The following is a 23,138-nucleotide window of genomic DNA, read 5'->3' as shown; positions in this document are numbered from 1 at the left end:
CGCACTTATTCGCTCGCTACAGACTCATTGAATACAAGTGACCGTACAAAGTACATACAACCCGGGAAGGCCCAAGAGCTGTCTACCGGCCGCCGTGTCATCCTCTGCCTTGCCACTGCGGTATGAACGAGCATGTGGTCTGCACACCGCTTTTACGGCCACTTCGAAGACTTTCCAGACCGGGGAGCCGCTACTAGTCGGTTAAGCTGTTTCTCAATTGGTATCACGAGGTGAGTACACCTCGTACCAATCCTCCCACCTAGGAAAAGTCCTTGACAGTAGCGGGAATTGAACCCAGGTCTATTCCTGGCGGAGGTTCGAGTCCTCCCTCGGGCATGGGTGTGTGTGTTTGTCCTTAGGATAATTTAGGTTAAGTAGTGTGTAAGCTTAGGGACTGATGACCTTAGCCGTTAAGTCCCATAAGATTTCACACACATTTGAACCCAGGTCCCGAGTATGGTAGGCGTCTACACTGATTAGTCAGCATCGGAGGAGGACCTACAAATTACTCGTATATAAGCTCGCCTAAAATTTTCAAACACGATTTTGTCGAAAAGAGTTGAGATTTGTATCTTGTTTAAACGTTTTGAAGTCCTAGTCGCGTCCTACACACCCTGTCACCACGAATCGAAACGGTCCCTTGTTAGTATATGATGTACGGTACTGTAGCGACAACAGACGTGTCAGTTTCATAAGTTCCGACATGGTCGCGGATTAAAACAGTGATCCAGGAAGTGTAGAATGAATTTCTTTTGTTTCCACCAACGATCACAAAACTTTTGGTCCTTAGATTACCGGTTTCAGTCAGAAATGACCATTTTCAGATCTGTTGTAGATCGTGGGAAATGGAATACAACTAGTAAACCGATTACGTCTATATGCCATAACGAAAAATTATTACTTTCACGGATATGAAAACATGAAATTAAAATATGACGAGGCATACCTGTTTTATCACTATTTCAAGAATAATAGAATTTTTCGTTTCGGCATATTTTACTGTTCTAAGAGGTAATCTGTTCACTAGCTGTATTCCGTTTCCCATGAATTTCTGCAGATCTGAAGATAGTCATTGCTGACTGAAACCGGTAATCTAAGGACCGAAAGTTTTGTGATAATTGGCGGAAATAAAAGAAATTCATTCTAGACGTGCCACTAGGGAGTCTATAGCCAGCCCTCGTTCCAGCTTATCACTATTCCGACGACTGTGACGATATATGGGCTATTGCATCTGAAATGGAAGAACTAATTGCTATAGATTTCTTGGTCCAACTAAGCTAAATTATACATTCCTATACAAAATACCCGTAATTTCATTCCCTATCGATTGTTTCATTTCAGCTCGTCAGCTTTTCACATCATTCTATAAACAGAAAGAAAACTTTCTAACCGAAACTTCTACAGATTAAGAATATGAGACACTACCTAGCACTACAACGACAGATGCAATGCAAGAATTATCAGTTCCTTCCATTGCTTGAGAGCTGTCACAAACCTAAGAAGCAAACACTTTCCAAGAAGGATCCATCCTCTAAATTACTTTAGAATTGTTCTCGTTTCACATATTTTTGCCGAATGCACAGCTCCTTACTTTCCAAATCCAGAATGCAAGTAGATGAAGCATTGCAGTAATCTCTTTTATCGTACTAAGTCTAGCACTTTATCGCAGGTCGCTCGAAGTTTCCTGGAGGTCTCAGGGAAATTCTTGCAGTAGAAATTCAGTTCAAAGACGCCTTATTGATTTTAAGAAAGCTTTCACTTCATCTTGCCCTTTTATTTTTACGTTCAAGGAGTCCTCGAGTGGAAATAGAATTAGGAACATGTTCACTTGTTATTGACGTTCTGCAGGTTTACTGTCGGATCTTCTCGAAGAAAATAGCGACTGGCCGCGCGGTTACAGGCGCCATGTCACGGATTGCGCGGCCCTTCCCGCCGGAGGTTCGATTACTCCCTCGGGCACGGGTGTGTGTGTTGTTCTTAGCATAAATTAGTCACGAAGTGTGTAAGTCTAGGGACCGACGGCCTCAGCAGTTTGGTCCCTCAGGAATTCACACACATCTTGGGTTTGAAACACTTTCTTCATACCTCAGAATCAGATTTAATCGTTCTTCAAGACTGAAGTAAGATCCAGAACGGAGGTTAATCAGTTTTGTATAACGTGTAAGCAACTACTTTGTGGAAACATAGGGACACTTTCAAAATGGCAGTGATCTCTCATTTGCAGCAGACGAATACAAAGAACGTGCGAGGCATATCCGTGCCTTTGATAGTGCGTGAATAAGCACAACCGACGCAAAGTAAATGAGGATCCTGTGCACTGAAAGCACGTTGCCTCATTTTATGGTCTGTTAAGTTTCTGAGACGTGCAACCAGCAATTACTGCACGTGTCAATGGAGGAAATATATAAGTGTGATTAACTCTTTTGCACGACATGCAGTCAGCTGCTTTATGCAACATTAATGACACTGTCAAAATGACAAATATCTCTCAGCTAGAAGAGAGTCGTAATAGTCGAAGACGACGAACATCCGTGGTAGGCAGATATCCACGTCTCTGAAGCACAGGAGATCGATAGTGAGAAAGTAGGATTCAGAGCACTGATAAGTGCACTGCGTCGTTTAACTGTCTGTTAAGTTTCTCAGACGTGAGTACACGTCCGTTTCGACGCAGGAATCGTAAGCGCGATAGGTTCAAAGAGTGTCGTCAGTCTTTGCTAACCGTAAGCTTTTACAGCGATACGTTCGGAGGCACTTGTAGCGAGCCATTTAGGAAGATTGTCATTCGTTGTCGCAGGTTTTCGTGACGATAGATTTTTGGTGTTTAACGTAAAGAGCACTGTGGCGTTAGAGGACGACCGGCGAGGCGGGCGACGCCGCGTCGGAGCCCTGGCGGGACAGCGGCGCGCGCCGCGGCCGGCCGTGCGGGTGCAGGTTGAGCGGCGGCAGGTTGGGGTGCTCGATGCACGTGGGCGGCGACACGCGCGGGCTGCCCTCCGACAGCTCGCCCAGCGGGAACGCGTCGGTCGACGTGCCGTCCGCATCCGAGTCGACGAACGCCGAGTTGTCGAAGTTGGTGGGCGTGCTCCCGGAGGCGGGTGGCGGCGGCGGCGGCGCCTTGCAGGCGGGGGGCGGCGACGCGGGCCTCCGGGCACAGCCGCCGCCCCCACCACCCCCACCGTCGGCGAGGTGGTGCGCCGTGCCGCGCGGGGTCAGCATGGCCCAGAGCGCCATGCGGCTGTCGGCGCTGTGCGGGTATAGAACGGCCTCGCAGCCCTTCGAGACCCTGCCGTCCAGCGGCGGGCCATCCAGGCTCAGGGTGCCCTTTCCGCTGCGCGGCCTGAAAAACAAAAAAATGGTTCAAATGGCTCTGAGCACAATGGGACTTAACATCTGAGGTCATCAATCCCCTAGTACTTAGAACTACTTAAACCTAGCAAACCTAAGGACATCACACACATCCGTGCCCGAGGCAGGATTCGAACCTGCGACTGTAGCGGTCGCGCGGTTCCAGACTGAACCGCTCGGACACACCGGCCGGCCCTGAAAAACAGTACCAGTCCGTGGATAGAGGATACTGGAGAAGTCATACATTACATAATTCGTGCCTAAATTTTCCACTTCAAATTACTTTTGACCCGTTAAAGACATTTGTACTCTGTTTTCAAATGGCTCTAAGCACTATGGGACTTAACATCTGAGGTCGCCAGCCGGGTGGCCGAGCGGTTCTAGGCGCCACAGTCTGGAACCGCGGGACCGCTAGGGTCGCAGGTTCGAATCCTGCCTCGGGCATGGGTGTGTGTGATGTCCTTAGGTTAGTTAGGTTTAATTAGTTCTAAGTTCGAGGGACTGATGACCTCAGAAGTTTAGTCGCATAGTGCTCAGAGCCATTTGAAACATCTGAGGTCATCAGTCCCCTAGACTTAGAACTACTTAAACCTAACTAACCTAAGGACATCACACACATTCATGCCCGAAGCAGGATTCGAACCTGCCACCGTAGCAGCAGCGCGGTTCAGGACTTAAGCGCCTAGAACCGCCCGGTCACAGCGGCCGGCTACTCTGTTTTCACTTAGACGGGCAGTGACCAGGCGCTCACGAAACAAACAGAAATGGGTTCTCGCAACTTCATAAATAAAATAGATACGGTGACCACCTCACTTTTTAAACTGAACTGTGCCATTTTTGCCTCCCAGGCATCGAGTCATAGTCATCTACCCTTTGTCAGATTCGCTTATACGAGTGCATTTCCGCATCTGTGGTTCGTACCGTCGCTAGAATGATTTGACGTATGCGAGGTTAAGCACTGGAAACTCTTAACTTCTAGTTCGAGATGAATTTTTTAACATTTTGTGTTTAACCTTCGTCTTCTCTCGTGGGTTATGTCTGTTCCTTCTGAATGACTGACATTAGTTATAGCATATTTGGTGAAATCAATTACAGCTACCTAAGTAGCGTTATTATTAATTCTTTTTCTGCTCCGATGCGTCGATAAGGACTGCGTGCCAATTTCAATTCTTTATTCGCTGATCTATTATGTTCTTCTCGTTTTCTTTCATCTCTTCACTACGTTTTCTCTTGCTGTCCTCTTCGTACCAGTTTTTTTTACTGTTCACTACGCTTTTTCTTCCTGTCCTCTTCGTACCTGTTTCTTTCACTGTTCTACCATGGAGTACTACGGTCAATAATTTTTCCCCTATACACTTCTCTCTCAGTTGTTTCTTCTACTTTCATATTATTTTTTTCTAAATCATTTTTTACTTCATGAAACCAAATTGTTGACTCCTTATGCCACAAATATTTGAAGATTTTTTTGATTAATCTACTGTCTCGCATTCAGTATAAATGTATAAAAAGTACCAGCTTTCTTTTTCTCATTACTTATCTGCCGAGCCAGTAGTTTGCTGGTGGAACTTCCTCTAAGGTTCTCGATATCGTTCTTTCAGTTGCGGTACATCGTCCAGAACGTGCAGTTCTCTCAGTGGATAGTTCCGAGAGAGGTGTAGAGCCAGTAGTAGACGTCGGATGTGAGTGTCGGCCGCATTGCCCCAAGTAGCTTTCGCATATTCGAGCAAAGGTCGTATGAGGCACTTGTAGACAGCAAGATAGACGTGGGTGGGCAGCATAGAATATGGGCTGATAACTGGATATGGATCCCTCAATCGTCCAAATGCCCTGCCATGTGCTTCTTCCTGTATCTTGGCACCACGTTAGATGTCTGTCCAGCGTGACGTCAAGGTATCGGGCAGATGATGCCCAGTTTATGACTATTCCCTTGACGATGACAGGCTGCAGGGATGCTGGTACCACCCTATCCATAATGATGATTGCCTGCGTCTCGCTTGGTTTGAATGCTAGCCGTCATTTTTTGCCTGGTCGCCGAGTTAAACTGTCGCCATCTGAAGTCTTCGCTGCAGCGTCTGTGCATTAAGCCTCTTGATGTCCAAGACCATGTTGTCAGCATATAATGCCAGCTTCACCCAATTGTGTTGTGGGTATGTCTGCTATGTGCAATGTATATGGGATCTGGACGAGGCCCCGACCCTTGCAGTACACTGATGGTGATGGTGTAATGACCCTTCTTGCCAGCATGTCCGTGGAAAGTATGTCGATCCAAGCAGTTACACTGTAGTCTCACATGTGCAGTTGGGACTCCATGTATTAGCAATTTATACAATAGTCCTTCATGTCACGTAGTCGAAAGGTTTGATAACGTGGAGCACTAAGGCTCCAGTGAAGTCATGGTGGTCGAAGACCTCTTTTGCATCCTCCACAAAGTGCTGTACTTGCTGGATTGTGAATACTCTTTCCGGAATCCGAACTGGACATCTGATAAACGATTTTCGGCTTCCCCATGGTCTAGTAGGCGTCGCAGGAAGAGACGATCGAACATCTTGGATACTCCAGAGAGTATGTTTATCGGTCGATAAATTGTGGGGAGTGGACGCCTTTCCCAGGCTTGGGAATGACTATAGTAGTTAGTTTTTAGTTTAGTTATGTCATGTTCTGCAGATCATTTTTACGATTATTTTATCGATATGATGTGGAACAAGTCAGATTACAATATACATATACACACACATGAATAGTGCTGATATTAATATTACTGAAATTTTTAGTCCTGCACATGAAACTACATTTAGAGGTACAATTTTTTTAATTCAATCTTTTTACCTGTTCTGAAACAGAAACTCGTCCATGGAATAAACGGAGTTGTCCAAAAGAAATGATTTTAAGCTAGCTTCAAAACTTGATCTACTACCTGCCAGACACTTTATGTTGTTGGGCAAATGGTCAATTGCTGAATAATGTACTCCTTTTTGAGCAACTGACAGCTTCAATAACGGATAGGAGAGGTCATTTTTCCCTCTAGTGTTGTACGTATGAACATCACTGTTCTTCGCGAATGATCTCCCATGGTTCCACATTGTAGGAAAGTTGTCTGTCCATATTACTGCGTTGAGAAGGAACGCTAAGTGGTCAAAAGCTGGCGGCGGAAATTCTAGAAGCATGTCGTTGTAGATAAGGGTCGTCCCTCCAGCCTTCCTTGTTGCTAGGCAGTGAAGCTCGCACGGGCCCTCTTCAGCAGTAAATGGTTCCAAGTGTTCTTCATCTGTGTGTGGTTCGAGGAATCATGGCAGCCTTTTATGAAGCAGATCGACGGGATATTCGTCCATCGGATCGTCTATTGGCCGGAAATAGCTCGCGAAGCCAATCGGGTTTTGTACTGCGATTGCTGACTACCATATTTCACACTCTAAGTGCAGGAATCCGTGTTGTTTTGTGTAGGAAGTGTTGTGTCTCCTTCTAGGTAGAACCATCGTTGAGTTTAGGCTGGAAAGTCTGTTGTCTCCTTGTGTACTTTTCGGCGCTTTCGGTTAAGCAGACACTTCATTGCAGGACTTGTAGTGAGCTGCCATTCCCATTGTTTTCTTGTAATTGCATCACGTAGCTGGAGTGGCAGCCGTCGAGCATCTACTTGCTGTTGTGCCTTTTCAGACGGTAAGACCTCGCTGAACTCATCCAACACACAGGTTGAAAAACGTTGCAGCGCTCCGTCAGTTCCTTCCTCGGTTGGTTAGCTTTAAAGACACGTTGTAACGGCCGTAAGCGTTAGTTATCTTTGAGACGGGACATGGTGAGTTGATGTTAGTCAGGAACGCTTAGTCAAGAATGCTCTTAAGGCGACAAAGACGCAATTATCAACGCCGAACTGAGTTAAAAAGGAGGTCGTGTAGTAGGGTTACGAAAAGTTGATACTGCAGAGAAACATGGAATGAATGTAGCCACTGTACATGATTGCTGCCAGCGGTGGTCACTAGTACGGTCGCAAGAAGACTGGGCTCCGGATGACCACGTCGCGCTACCGAGAGGAAACAGCATTCGGGGTATGGCTCTGATGCGTCTTACTGCATCTGCAGCAACAGTATTTAGTACCACAGTAACACATAACACAATGAACTGCCACACATCGGTTAATTCAAGGACAGCTCCGAGCCAGACGTCCTGAAGCGTTCATTCCAATGACACCAAATCACCGCCATTTCCGATTGCAGTGGTGTCAAGCGAGAGCTCATTGCAGGGCAGGGTGGAGGTACGCTGTGTTTTGCGATGAAAGATGGTTTTGCCCCGGTCCCAGCGATGCCAGTGTGTTGGTTAGAAGGAGTCCAGTTTACGGTCTGCAAGCAACCTGCCTGAGTGCTACACACACATGACCTGCACCTGAAACCGCCAGAATGTTGAATGCAAGCATACATATGTGCATGCATTGTGTTTTACAGGTGCCAGATGTCAGCTTGTGAGATGGAGTTCCGTGCCCGTTGCACTTGGCCGGTCAGTGGAGGGACAGTTAATGCTGATTGTGGATGGCGCTGAAGTTGTCTGATTAAGTCTCATATGTGCTCGATTTGAAACAGATTTGGTGATCTAGAGGGCCAGGAGAACATATCGACACTCTGTAGAGCATGTTGGGTTGCAATTAGCAAACCACATGTCAGCAGTTAAGATTAACTGTTTGCAGGTGCTTCGGTACCTAACATCCAGTGAACATAATGCAATTGTCATTGAAGGGGAAAGTGGTAGTAATAGAGAGACACAAGCAGGGGGAAACGTGATTGGGTTAAACATCAGGGAAACAGATTCGGATGGCGTAGTTGCCTATATTGTAGCATTTAAAATGTAATTATTCCAGTATATGTGGACCTGGGTGGGCAGCTAATAACCGAACTCTTGCAAAGAGCACAGGACATTTTCATGCCTAATAAAATGATAAAAAGTCAAGCTATAATCCGTTGGAGCCCAGAACTTTGCACTCTGAGGCGAAGTGTTAGATCAAGAACAGCTTATCAACGTGCTTTAGGGCAATCAGAGCGCACTCTGAGGCTCCATGAATAAAGGGCAGTTAAGATGCTTTAAGAACATTGCTTCAGGAAGCTAAAAGAATACACTGGAAGAAGTTTTTATGAATGCAACTGCAATTTGACATATGGAGAGAATCGTGTAACCTACTGACTGAAGAGATTAAGGAACCTACTGTCATGTCCACAATTCGTAAAGAGGATGGTTGGATGACAGCTGGATAGAGGGAGTCAGCAGGACAACTACTAACCGTTCTAATTCCTGGATATAACACTACATCTACATCTACGTGATTACTCTGATATTCACAATAAAATGCCTGGCAGAGGGTTCAATGACCCACTTTCATGCTGCTCTCTACAGTTCCACTCTCGAACGGCACGCGGGAAAAACGAGCACTTAAATTTTTCCGTGCGAGCCCTGATTTCTTTTATTTTATCGTGGTGGTCATTTATCCCTATGTAGGTGGGTGCCAACAGAATGTTTTCGCAATCGGAGGAGAAAACTGGTGATTGAAATTTCATGAGAAGATCCCGTCGCAACGAAAAACGCCTTTGTTTTAATGATTGCCATTCCAATTCACGTATAATGTCTGTGACACTATCTCCTCTATTTCGCGATAATACGAAACGAGCTGCCCTTCTTTGTACTTTTTCGATGTCATCCGTCAGTCCCACCTGATGCGGATCCCTCACCGCAGAGCAGTACTCCAGAATAGGGCGGACAAGCGTAGTGTAAGCAGTCTCTCTGGTAGACCTGTTGCACCTTCTAAGTGTTCTGCCAATGAATCGCAGTCTTTGGTTTGCTCTACCCACAATATTATCTATGTGATCGTTCCAATTTAGGTTATTTGTTTGTAATCCCTAAGTATTTAGTTGAATTTACAGCCCTCAGATTTGTGTGACTTATCGCGTAATCGAAATTTAGCTGATTTCTCTTGGTACTCATGTGAATAACTTCGCACTTTTCTTTATTCAGGGTCAGTTGCCACTTTTCGCACCATATAGATATCATATCTAAATCATTTTTCAAGTCGTTTTGATCATCTGATGACTTTACAAGACGGTAAGTGACACCATCATCTGTAAACAATCTAAGACGGCTACTCAGATTGTCTCCTATGTCGTTAATATAGATCAGGAACAATAGAGGGCCTATAACACTTCCTTGGGGGACGCCGGATATTACTTCTGTTTTACTCGATGACTTTCCGTCTATTACTACGAGCTGTGACCTTTCTTACAGGAAATCACGAATCCAGTCGCACAACTGAGGCGATACTCAGTAGGCACGCAGTTTGATTAGAAAACGCTTGTGAGGAATGGTGTCGAAAGCCTTCTGGAAATCTAAAAATATGGAATCAGTTTGACATCTCCTGTCGATAGCACTTATTACTTCATAAGTATAAAGAGCTAGTTGTGTTTCACAAGAATGATATTTTCTGAATCCGTGGTGACTATATGTCAATAAATCGTTTTCTTCGAGGTACTTCATAATGTTCGAAAACAGTATATGTTCTAAAACCCTACTGCATATAGACGTTAGTGATATAGGCCTGTAATTCAGCGGATTACTCCTACTTCCCTTTTTGGGTATTGGTGTGACTTGAGCAATTTTCCAGTCTTTAGGTGCGTATTTTTCTGTGAGTGAGTGGTTGTATATAATCGCTAAATATGGAACTATTTTATCAGCATACTCTGAAAGGAACCTGACTGGTATACCATCTGGACCGGAGGCCTTGCCTTTATTAAGTGATTTAAGCTGCTTTTTTACACCAAGGATATCTACGTACTTCTATGTTTCTCATCTTTGCAGTTGTTCTTGATTGGAATTCAGGAATATTTACTTCGTCTTCTTTGGTGAAGGAGTTTCGGAAAATCGTGTTTAATAACCCTGTTTTAGTGGCACTGTCATCAGTGACTTCACCGTTGTTATCGCGCAATGAAGATATTGATTGTGTCTTGCCACTGGTGCGCTTTATGTATGACCAGAATCTCATTGGGATTTCTGCCAGATTTCGAGACAGAATTTCGTTGTGGAAATTACTAAAAGCATCTCGCATTGAAGTACGCGCCATATTTCGAACTTCTGTAAACTTTGCCAATCTTGGGGATTTTGCGTTCTTTTAAATTTGGCATTCTGACCCGTTTTGTGACCATGGGGCATCAGTACCATCACTTATTAAATTATGTGTTATATATCTCTCAATTGCTGTTGATACTATCTCTCTGAAAACACTCCACAACTTTTCTACACTTACATGATCAGTTCGGAAGGAATGAATATTGTCTCTTAAAAAGGCGTTAAGAGCATTTTATCAGCTTTTTTTAAATAGATATACTTCGCGTTTCTTTTTGATGGTTGTAGGTGTTACGGTATTCAACCTAGCTGCAACTGCCTTGTGGTCGCTAATCCATGTATTTGTCACAACACTCACTATTTGTCCAGGACTATTTATTGTTAAAAGGTCAAGTATGTCTTCACAACCATTTACGCTTCGAATGGGCTCATGAACTAATTGTTCAAAATAATTTTCTGAGAAAGCATTCAGTAAAATTTCGGATGATGTTTTCTGCCTGCCGCCGGCTTTAAATGTATAATTTTTCCAGCATATCGAGGATAGATTGAAGTCGCCACCGACTATAATTGTATGAGAGAGGTACTTATTTGAAATGAGATTCAAGTTTTCTTTGAACTGTTCAGCAACTATGTCTTCTGAGTCGGGGGGTCAGTAAAACGATCCAATTAATAGTTTAGTCCGATTGTCAGGTACAACCTCTACCCGTACTATTTCACATGAACTGTTGTTGTTGTTGTTGTTGTTGTTGTTGTTGTTGTGGTCTTCGGTCCTGAGACTGGTTTGATGCAGCTCTCCATGCTACTCTATCCTGTGCAAGCTTCTTCATCTCCCAGTACCTACTGCAACCTACATCCTTCTGAATCTACTTAGTGTATTCATCTCTTGGTCTCCTTCTACGATTTTTACCCTCCACGCTGCCCTCCAATAGTAAATTGGTGATCCCTTGATGCCTCAGAACATGTCCTACCAACCGATCCCTTCTTCTGGTCAAGTTGTGCCACAAACTTCTCTTCTCCCCAATCCTATTCAATACTTCCTCATTAGTTATGTGATCTACCCATCTAATCTTCAGCATTCTTCTGTAGCACCACATTTCGAAAGCTTCTATTCTCTTCTTGTCCAAACTATTTATCGTCCATATTTCACTTCCATACATGGCTACACTCCATACAAATACTTTCAGAAACGACTTCCTGACACTTAAATCTATACTCGATGTTAAAAAATTTTTCTTCTTCAGAAACGCTTTCCTTGCCACTGCCAGTCTACATTTTATATCCTCTATACTTCGACCATCATCAGTTATTTTGCTCCCCAAATAGCAAAACTCCTTTACTACTTTAAGTGTCTAATTTCCTAATCTAATTTCCTCAGCATCACCCGACTTAATTCGACTACATTCCATTATCCTCATTTTGCTTTTGTTGATGTTCATCTTATATCCTCCTTTCAAGACCCTATCCATTCCGTTCAACAGCTCTTCCAAGCCCTTTGCTGTCTCTGACAGAATTACAATGTCATCGGCGAACCTTAAAGTTTTTATTTCTTCTCCATGGATTTTAATACATACTCCGAATTTTTCTTTTGTTTCCTTCACTGCTTGCTCAGTATACAGATTGAATAACATCGGGGAGAGACTACAACCCTGTCTCACTCCCTTCCCAACCACTGCTTCCCTTTCATGTCCCTCGACTCTTATAACTGCCATCTGGTTTCTGCACAAATTGTAAATAGCCTTTCGCTCCCTGTATTTTACCCCTGCCACTTTCAGAATTTGAAAGAGAGTATTCCAGTCAACATTGTCAAAAGCTTTCTCTAAGTCTACAAATGCTAGAAACGTAGGTTTGCCCTTCCTTAATCTAGCTTCTAAGATACGTCGTAGGGTCAGTATTGCCTCACGCGTTCCAACATTTCTACGGAATCCAAACTGATCTTCCCCGAGGTCGGTTTCTACTAGTTTTTCCATTCGTCTGTAAAGAATTCGCGTTAGTATTTTGCAGCTGTGACTTACTAAACTGATAGTTCGGTAATTTTCACATCTGTCAACACCTGCTTTCTTTGGGATTGGAATTATTATATTCTTCTTGAAGTCTGAGGGTATTTCGTCTGTTTCATACATCTTGCTCACCAGATGGTAGAGTTTTGTCAGGACTGGCTTTCCCAAGGCCGTCAGTAGTTCCAATGGAATGTTGTCTACTCCGGGGGCCTTGTTTCGACTCAGGTCTTTCAGTGCTCTGTCAAACTCTTCACGCAGTATCGTATCTCCCATTTCATCTTCATCTACATCCTCTTCCATTTCCATAATATTGTCCTCAAGTACATCGCCCTTGTATAGACCCTTCCACCTTTCTGCTTTCCCTTCCTTGCTTAGAACTGGGTTTCCATCTGAGCTCTTGATGTTCATACAAGTGGTTCTCTTATCTCCAAAGGTCTCTTTAACTTTCCTGTAGGCAGTATCTATCTTACCCCTAGTGAGATAAGCCTCTACATCCTTACATTTGTCCTCTAGCCATCCCTGCTTAGCCATTTTGCACTTCCTGTAGATCTCATTCTTGAGACATTTTTATTCCTTTTTGCCTGCTTCATTTACTGCATTTTTATATTTTCTCCTTTCATCAATGAAATTCAATATTTCTTCTGTTACCCAAGTATTTCTATTAGCCCTCGTCTTTTTACATACTTGATTCTCTGCTGCCTTCACTGCTTCATCCCTCAAAGCTACCCATTCTTCTTCTACTGTATTTCTTTCCCCAATTCCTGTCAATTGTTCCCTTATGCTCTCCCTGAAACTCTGTACAACCTCTGGTTCTTTCAGTTTATCCAGGTCCCATCTCCTTAAATTCCCACCTTTTTCCAGCTTCTTCAGTTTTAACCTACAGGTCATAACCAATAGATTGTGGTCAGAGTCCACATCTGCCCCTGGAAAAGTCTTACAATTTAAAACCTGGTTCCTAAATCTCTGTCTTACCATTATATAATCTATCTGAAACCTATCAGTATCTCCAGGCTTCTTCCATGTATACAGCCTTCTTTTATGATTCTTGAACCAAATGTTAGGTATGATTAAGTTGTGCTCTGTGCAAAATTCTACCAGGCGGCTTCCTCTTTCACTTCAATTTCGCTACAAGGCAAACTACCTCTGACAGTAATAAATACTCCACCACCAACTGTATTTAATCTATCCTTTCTGAACACTGTTAGATCGTTTGAAAAAATTTCGGCTGAACTTATTTCCAGCTTTAGCCAGTTCTCTGTACCTACAACTACTTGAATTTCAGTGCTTTCTATTAGGGCTTGGATCTCTGGTTCTTTCCCAACACAGCTACGACAATTTACAGCTACAATACCAATCGTTTCTACAACTACCTTACTGTGTTTTACCTGCCCACTTTCTGACGGAGCCCCTTCTGTGGTTCCCTGAGACCCTCTAACCCAAAAAACCGCCCAGTCACTTCCACACAGCCCCCACTATCGGTGTAGCCGCCTCCTGTGTGTAGTGGACTCCTGACCTATTAAGCGGAAACCGGAAACCCACCACCCGATGGCGCAAGTCAAGGAATCTGCAGCCTACACGGTCACAGAACCGCCTGAGCCTCTGATTCAGACCGTCCACTCGGCTCTGCACCAAAGGACCATAGTCTTTTCAATCGACGATGCTGCAGATGGTGAGCTCCGCCTTAATCTCGGAAGCAATACTGGCAGTCTTCACCATTTCCGCTAGCCACCCCAAAACCAGACAGAATCTGCTCCGATCCACGGCGACACACGTCATTGGTACCGACATGAGCCACCACCTGCAGTTGGGTGCACCTTGTACTCTTCATGGCATCCGGAAGCACCCTTTCCACATCCAGAACGACTCCCCCCGGAATGCACACAGAGTGCACACTGGCTTCCTTCCCCTCCTTGGGAGCCACGTTCCTAAGGGACCGTATTTCGTGCCTAAAGTTGGAGCTCCCAACTACCAGCAAACCCCTCCATTTGTGAATGCCCAGACCTTGTGGGCCGAGAAGCTTCCTCTGGAACAGGGTGGACGACTGCATCCGGCTCAGAGACATCGTCAGCCACAGATAGCGCCCGAAACCTGTTCGTCAAACGAACCGGGGAGGCCCTACGGTCGGCCCTACGGAAAGTTTTTCGCTGCCTGCCAGACTTTGGACTGATCTCCCACTTGACCACGGGCCAGGGGTCAACCTCAGTGCAGGCAGTACCCGGGGTGGTCACAGCAGTGGACTGATCGGAGGACACGTGGGACGTGCTCGACGTCCCTCGCATCCGCGCGTCCGATCCCCCACAGCGACGCCCCCTGGCAGCAACCTCAATCTGTGCGACGGAAGCCAACGCAGCCTGAAGCTGTGAGCGAAGGGTCGCCAGCTCAGCTCACATCTGTACACAACAATCGCAGTTCCGATCCATTACTGCACTCCTACTGTTTGAAGCTCGTAAAAATATGTAACAAGCGAACGGTGTACTCGCCTTAGTAGTAGCAGGAACTAGCGATGCGCTCTCGCTGACGGTCTAACTGACACTAACACATATATTGAAGTACACGCATAGTTCAGAAGTGAACTAGATAACGAATACTACAATCTGATAATGGTGATACCTCTCGCTCAAGAGAAAGTTTGCTATAGCAATTTCCAAGCTCAAAACTGGAAATGCACCTGGTCTGGATGACGTTTACCCTGAGGTCGTGTGTATAGTAGGTCCATTGCTAGTGCCATATATATATGGCAGCATAACTAAATAAGGCGTTGTGAATAGGTAGAATACGGGCGATATGGAAAACAGCTAGTGTGGTAGTGATTACAAAGGGAAAGGATAAAGATCTGGTATCACCGAAAAGCTATAGACCTATTACCTTATTAAATGTCTTGGCCAAATTTCAGAAGCTTCTGCTCTGCGACCTGTTGCAGACGCACAGATAGCTCTTCGGTCTTAATCAGTGTCAATATGGATTCAGAAGAGGGAAGTGTACTGATGATACAGTTAACAAAGCTCTTCAGATCATAGAAGATTCGTTAGCAAAGTATGAAATCGCGATGATAGTTGACACTGCAGGAGCATTCGATAATGTTTGGTAGCCTACGATGTTTGCACCCCTCCGAGATCCCGGTGCCCCAAATGTCTGTATAAGAGCTTTGTAGATTATTGCAGTGGACGTAGTGCCCAGTGACTTGTCAGATAGGGCAAGGTAATCAAAAAAGTTACCAAGGGCTGTCCTCAAGCCCCTATAAGTGGTCGACTGTTTTGGGATCTTAGTACTGAACACCTATTGCATCTGTTAGACGGGGCAAATGCTACTGAAGGTGTTGTTGCGTACGCAGATGAGATCCTAATAGTTGCGTCAGCAGACTCTTGGGTGTGAGTTGCGGGAAAGACGAATGATGTGCCTGCTCAGATGCAGCATTGGTGCAAGGGCAACAAACTGACTATAGCTGGTCGTAAAACCACATACACACTTCTGAAGGGAAGACCTTGTGTTGCCAGAAATCCATCGCTGAGACTTGATGAAATCCTTCTAAAACGTAGCACTGTTTGTAGATATTTGGTTATTCTTCTAAGACGAGAAAAGAAACTTTCTAGAACATGTAAAATCTGTTATTTAGAAAGCTGCTAAAATTGTACACAAGATTTCTTGTGCTGGCACAGCTGACTATAAATTACCGTCGCAGGCGACGCGGTCATATCACGAAGCTATCTTAAACGCCACTGTGTACTTCGCTGCCAGCCTCTAGGCGCATTACCTTTGACTAGGCAGCTACAAAGCAATACTGCGACGAACGTATTCCGAGGCTCACGGATGCCTTTCGCTCTACATCTGTCAAAGGACTACTGGTGATTCTTGGGATATGTCCAACGGATATCGTGGTACCTTAGAGGGCAGCGCTGTATTGGTTGGGACGTGGACAATATATCGTGTGTACGAGATCACAGGAACTCGTATTACTGATAAAAGACATTCATAAGCCTGGAAGTCAGACGAATGACAGTCTGACTGGGACGCTATAGACACTGCAAGGCGGGTTTGCAGTATATTCCCAAACATCAGAAATAGGTTCAAACTGCGCGACATTGCCCCTACTGGAGGTATGGTGAATCTATTAACAGACCACGGTTCATACCCCAAACATTTGCATTGAATGGGATGACTGCGATTTGCAAACAATTTTAAGCGATCGAAACTTGTGGACTACTCAATATGATTGCACACAGAATATCTAAAAGGCAACTGCTTGGTTCTCAGTCTATAGCACCAGGTGGACTCTCTGAATTTCAAAGTAAAAAGGAAAGAAGGAAAGAATGCTACGGCCACCCACACGATATGGATGGACTTGAGGATTTCCAAGGCACACAAATGCCAGTGTGGCCAATGTAGAATAGCGTAGCAACAATAGGTTTAGAAGTAGGTATAGTTGTAGTTATTCAGCAAACCTTGAGTTATTCGAAGGCTCCCAGTAAGATTCTTATTTTATAAATGTTCTTTTTTATTTCTACATGAATATTATCAGTGGTTGCTTATAACACAATTTATTACTACATACATAATACAAATCATTGTATGTCACCAAAATTATTGAATATGTCTAAAATTCGTGGCAATAAATTGAATTGAACTGAAATGAAATACAGCTTGTAGGGGATTTTGCACACCTAGTAAGAAACGGAGTGAAATTCGAGTGGTCAGCAAAGTGTCAAGCCACATTTGAGAAAGAGAAATTGAAGTCTTGTGTTGGTAGCTCCTAACTTCAAACAAGAGTTCACCCTGTCCTGTGATGCAAGCAGTATGACAGTTTGTTGTGTTTTGAGCCAGATCGTGGATAATAAGAAACACCCAGTAGCTTTTGCATCGAGAAAATTGAACAAGGTGGAATGCAGCTATTCAATGACACAAAAAGAAAAGGTAGTTGCTGTTTACAGTATTACCTACTTTTTCTGTTATTTATATGGAAAAACATTTAAAGTAGTTGCTAACCATGCTTCCCTTAAGTACCTAATTAAGTACCTAAGCGAGTTTTTAACTATGAAATGGTGCATAAACCAGGGAAGACGAACACTAACATGAACATGCTAACCAGGGAAGTTGGAGCTCTGCGAGCACTTGGCAAAAACTTGTCAGAGTGGTGTAAGGCAAAAGCAGATGACACAGACTGTTGGGCTTTATGGTCACTGTCACATTTTATGACATATGACGGATTGTTGTGCAGAAGTGTGATGAGTGGACCACATGTGGTGGTTGCCACATCGCTCAGAAATAAAGTATTGCAACAGGCAATGATCATCTGTTAGCAGGTCAAGGAAGATGTACAATGACAGATACATACATAGCCAAAAAGTTTTGGTGGAGAACCCAAACACAAGCAGTTGACCAGTATGTAAAACACTGAGTGTCGCATGGGCAAAGAGCTGATCTTAGTTACTAATGTACGCTATTAAAAAGTTTGTCAGTAGCAACAAAACCTTCCAACGGCTTGGTTTGGATATTTTTGGACCATTTAACAGGACACTAGCTGAAAATAAGTATATTCTTATGATAACACATCACTTTCCCCAATTCTTATCAATGATAACGATTCCAGGTCAGCAAATGAGCCCAGTCACATATGCGATGGTTAATAACTGCATACTAACATTTGGCGTTCCTGATACTACAATTGCTGACCAGGGTACAAATTTTATGTCAGACTTCTTGAAGCAGACGTCCCTCCTGCTTCGTACCCGAAAACTTCACCCAATTCCTTTCCATCCACAAGCAACTGGTCATACTAAACGGGTTCATTGTATAATTTCTAAAATTTTAAGTCATTATTTGAATAGTTGCATGATAATTAGGACATGTATCTTCAATACATCGCCTCAGCATATAATTTTAAAGTACACAATAGTACAGGTCTTTCACCATACGAGGTGGAATATGGTAGAAATATGCCATATCCTTCTGAAACCTAAATTAGTTGCTCATGAGGAATCAGTAAAAAAAAATATGGGAAGTGATTAAGAGACGTTTGACAGAAGGTCAAATAAATGAACACAAAGGCACTTGAATGTGAAGAAAAGATGGGGCAATATAAGGGGAAATTGCTACAATGTAGAGTGGGTTAGTGGGTTTTGGTCAAAACACGATAGACCAAAAGGAAGAACAAAAGTTTTTTAACTAGGTACCAACGTCCATATCAAGTGACAGAAATGACATCACCACTAAATGTGAAGATGCAGCTTCCAAAGGAAACATCGATCATTCATATAAGCCAAGTCAGACTCTTCAGTGGAACAGCAGACACTTTGCCACATATTCCAACACCGTGGGCAATACAGAATAAAAACTCTAAGATGGCGAAGAAGAGAAGAATTAAAAATGTTCAGGAGAGATCTAACATACTGTATACATTAAGACCATGTGCTCAGTTTCCTTTTATTTTTTATGTATATTTTGATTCAGCACTTCTGACTACTACAGCAGTGTATGTTCAGAGAAGGTTGTGCTGACATCGCTGACAGTGCTTTCTTATCTCCAAAGCCGTTAAAAGAACCCTGACATGCTCATGCAATTGTGATATCATCATTAGCACTCCCTTATCTCCAAAGCCATTCCAGCAATCCTACCATGTTCATGCAGTTGTGCTTGATATCTTTTGTTACAGCAGCATCAGCACTGCCTTCTGTCTGAGGCCATACTGGGAATCATGACTACAGCATCAGCACTACTTTATTTCTAAGGCCATACCAGTAACTGTCACATCAGCATATTTGGCAATATCCCAAGACCATTGTGGAGAGGAGAGGGACTTCCATGCACACTGGGCACCTCTGACCCCATGCAACTACTCACCAGTCAAATATAAGAAAGTATCTTAATTGCCTAAAATACCAAAACAGTTTGTCAACTAAATTTGCATTACTGACTTCCAAAAATTCGTTTAAAGACTGAATCACCAGTCACAATGGTAATTTTCTTTTTTTTGTGATTTCATTCCCTGCCCGATATGGGCAGAGGATGGCTGGCAGCGGCACAATCCGCTTCTCTTCAGCCGAGTGACATTACAGTTAATATAAGGAGGAAACTATACACATAGAAGATGATAGGAAGGGGACATAAGAACATAAGTGGAGACAATGGGAGCTAAAATATAAACTGATACAGAGATGTTCATTGTGGGACAGTTTAAAAAAAGTCGACGTGAAGTAAAGAAAACACAGTTGGCGATTCGTGGAGCACATAAAATACTCTGAAGTCACATGGACAAGTTAAAAGTTGGCCACACTATTAAAATACTTCAGAACGAAGTCACTTTAAAACCACTGTAAGAAACAGAGCACACACAACAAAGAATAAAATTTGCTGGGAGGGACCTGCTGAGGAAGAGGAGGCCTGAGAGGAGGGGAAAATGAGGGGAGAAGAAGGTGCTGTGGGGGAAGAGGAGCTGGAGCAGGTAGGATGAAAAGGAAAGGTGGGTCAGGGGGAGCACCAAGGGGCAGGAGATGGGTGGGGTGAGAGATGGAGAGGGAAGGATAGTCAGGAGGGAGCACAGAGACACAGAAGGGGTGCACTGGAAAGGGAGGGGGTGGAGGAGGGAGGAAAACCGCTCAGGGGAAGAGGAGGGGAGAGGGAGCCCTGGGGAGTGGAAGGGGAAAAAGTAGGGTTAGAGTTGGTAGGCGACGTAGATATCAGGGCGAAACTCATCATCCAGGAGTGGTGGATGCTGGAAGTTCCGTTGGGAAAAGAGGTTGAGGGTGTGGAGATGGAGAGAGGGTGGGACACCACAGTAAAGGTGTGGCAATGGGCTGGGGGTAGAGAGGATAGAAGACACCAGGGGGTGGGGGGATAAAGTCTACGGATGATGTACAGGGTGTGGATGTGTTTGAGGAAAAGGAGAAGATGTGGGAAGAGGATGAGGTCATAGAGGATCCATGTGGGGGACGGGAGGTGGATACAGAAGGTGAGGTGGAGGTCATGGCGTTCAAGGATTTGGAAGGTTTTATAGAATCTGGGAGGGGTGGAATTTGAGGTGATGATGGCAGAACAAAATGTGGGCGGATCAAGCATTTGTACGCATGTAGGATGGTGGAAGGATGCAGTCCCCATGTCCAGCCAGACAAGAGTTTCAGGAGGTGGAATCTACTGTGAGCTTGGTGCTGGATCGTAAGGAGATTAGGAGTCCAGGTGAGGTGACAGTCGAGGATGAGGCCAAAGTATTTCAAGATAGGAGTGATGTAGATAGGATGACCATAAATAGTGAGGAAAAAATTGTGAAGCTGGAAGGAGGGGGTTGTACGACCTATGACGATTGCCTGGGTCTTGGAAAGGTTGATGTGAAGGAGCCACAGGTTGCACCAGGTGGTGAACTGGTCAAGGTGGGTTAGAAGTTTACGTTGGCACCGTTGAAGGGTAGGATAAAGGGCCAGGAAGTTGGTGTCGTCAGCAAACTGTAGGAGATGAACTGGTGGGGGAGGTTTATCTGCAGTATACAGGAGATAGAGGAGAGGGGAAAGGATTGAGCCTTGGGGCACACTAGTGGTGAATAGAAAGTATGGGAGTTGGTATTGTGGATAGTTACATAGGAGGGACGACAGGAGAAGAAAGAAGCAAAGAGATGGACAAAACTGATGGGAAGAGCATAGATCTGGAGTTTAAAGAGGAGACCACGATGCCAGACACGGTCGTAGGCATTCTGGAGGTCGTGGGAAAGAAAGATATTGGAGTGACAGGAGTTAAGCTGGAGGGAAAGAAGATTGGTAAGGTTAAGGAACTGGTCGTCGGCTGAGAAGGAGGGCCAGAAGCCACACAGGGTGAGAGGAAGGATGTGGTGCTGGTTAAGATAGTGATGAATATGGTGGAAGAGAATGGACTCTAAGACCCTACTGAATGTGGAGATGAGGCAGATGGGACGATAGGAAGGTGTCAGAGGGGGGTTTGTTGGGTTTAGGCAACAGCAGGACATGGAAAGTCTTCCACAAGTCAGGGTAAAAGCCATTGGAGAGGAGGATGCTACACAGGGTAGCAAGGGCAGCCAGGAAGAAGGTGGGGGGAGAAACCTTGAGGTGGCAGTAGACGACACGATCGTGACCAGGGGTGGTGTTGCGTTTGGAGCGGAGGACGAGTTTGATGTCATGTGCGGTAGTGGGAGTGTATTTGTTTGAGGGGGGGGGGCAACTGATCCAAGTACTGGAAACTGGGGGCGAGTGGCGGGACAGAGGTATTAGTGTGTTCAAGGATGGTGGGGAAGAGCATGTAATAAAAATGGGGATCATTGGGAATGGAGAAGACCTCAGAGAGGTGGGAAGCAAAATTTTTAGCCTTACTGAGGTTGTCAGGGAAGGGTGATTGTCATGGAGAAGAGGGTAATGTGGGGTGGGATGGCTACCAGTAAGGTCATGGAAGGCAGACCAGTACTTGGGGAAGTTGACAGGAAGGATGGAGTTGAGGCATGTATATGTTTTGTGCTAGTCCTGGCGTTTTTTGCTGTGAGGTGGTTTCAGATGTGTCGTAATTGCCGGAGGCAGAGGAGTGTATCGCGGTCACAGGTGTGGAGGAAGGAGCAGTAGAGCCTGTGGAATTCATGGAGAAGAAGGATGGCCAGTTGAAGAAGAATAAGGTGGTGAGAGTGGATGAGTTTGGTAGGAACGTGGGCTTCCACGGCGTCAGTAGTGGCTTTCTGGAGGAAGAAAGAGGTATGGGTGACATCATCAGGATGGAGAAAGATAAGGGGATGGCTTTCGACCTGCGAGGCAATGGATTCCCAGTAGCCATCCCAGTCGGTGCAGTGGTAATCCTGGACAGACTTTGGAGGCGCAGCAGGGTGGGGGGCATGAGGGGGCCAATGGGCAGAGGAGATGGTGAGAAGGACTGGGGGGTGGTCACTACCAATGGGATTCAGGACGTCCATGGCGATACGACCAAGAAGGTTGGGGGGAAGCAAGGATGACATCTGGGATGGAGTTACTTTTGGGACAGGTGTGCTGTGGGAGGGGAACAGGGTCACAGTGGAGGGTGGCAAGAAACAGATGCCACTGCCAAAGGGTAGCAGGGTCATGGCTGTGGATGTTGAGGTTGGCGGCAATCACATAGGTGGAGAAAGTGTGGTCAACATGGGATATGAACTCATAGGTGAGAGGAGCTGCAGGACAGATATAGGCAGTGGCACAGGTGATGGAGAGGGAGGGAAAAAAGATGCTGAGGGGAAGGTGTTCAGTCAGGTCATTGAACATCGGTTTGGCCAGACAGGGATATGCTTGCAGTAGTCAACAGCCACCCTGCCTCCTGCAAGGGGGAGGGGGCTGTTGGTGCAGTGAAGGAGAGAGGGATGGGTGCGGACAACATGCTGAGTTTGGAAGAAGGTTTTGTTAATGATGAAGGAGTCGACCTGGTGCTGGGACGGGGAATGCATGAAGAGGTATTTGTTGGCAGGGATGTTTAAACGGAGGTGTCTAGATGGGTGAAGGTGAAGTGGGCCTGGTTGTGGAAGTATCTGGTGTAGGTATTCAAATGGAAAGGGAGCAGGTGGCAAGAGAGATCTGCTGGACAGTGTGGTGACGTTGGAAGGGGTGGGTATTCTGGAGGGTGATGGTCAGGAACTGGATGATGTCTTCGGATGTAGGGAGGAGGGGGGCGGAGGGAATTGTTGAGGCGCTTGGCTGGTTGATGGAGTGAACCGGGACAGTGAGCTTGTGGTTGGTGGGAGAATGGCTTTGCATTTGGAGAAGT

At 45.0% G+C, this 23,138-nt stretch overlaps 1 protein-coding gene across 1 annotated transcript in view; it reads right to left on the bottom strand.

Annotated features, from left to right (window-relative positions):
- Positions 1–2,844: 2,844 nt before the first annotated feature.
- LOC124722755 overlaps positions 2,845–23,138 on the bottom strand; it is a 138,567-nt gene continuing 118,273 nt past the window's right edge. The window contains exons 3-4 of the mRNA XM_047247894.1: positions 3,143–3,337; positions 2,845–3,082 (exon numbers count right to left, since the gene is read on the bottom strand). Of these exons, the coding sequence (XP_047103850.1) occupies positions 2,845–3,082; positions 3,143–3,337 (433 nt within the window). The remainder of the gene's footprint in view (positions 3,083–3,142; positions 3,338–23,138) is intronic.

This window comes from Schistocerca piceifrons, chromosome X (genome assembly GCF_021461385.2).
Source record: "Schistocerca piceifrons isolate TAMUIC-IGC-003096 chromosome X, iqSchPice1.1, whole genome shotgun sequence".
In the NCBI taxonomy this organism is placed as follows: Eukaryota; Metazoa; Arthropoda; class Insecta; order Orthoptera; family Acrididae; genus Schistocerca; species Schistocerca piceifrons.
This window is presented reverse-complemented; position numbering and strand designations above follow the sequence as displayed.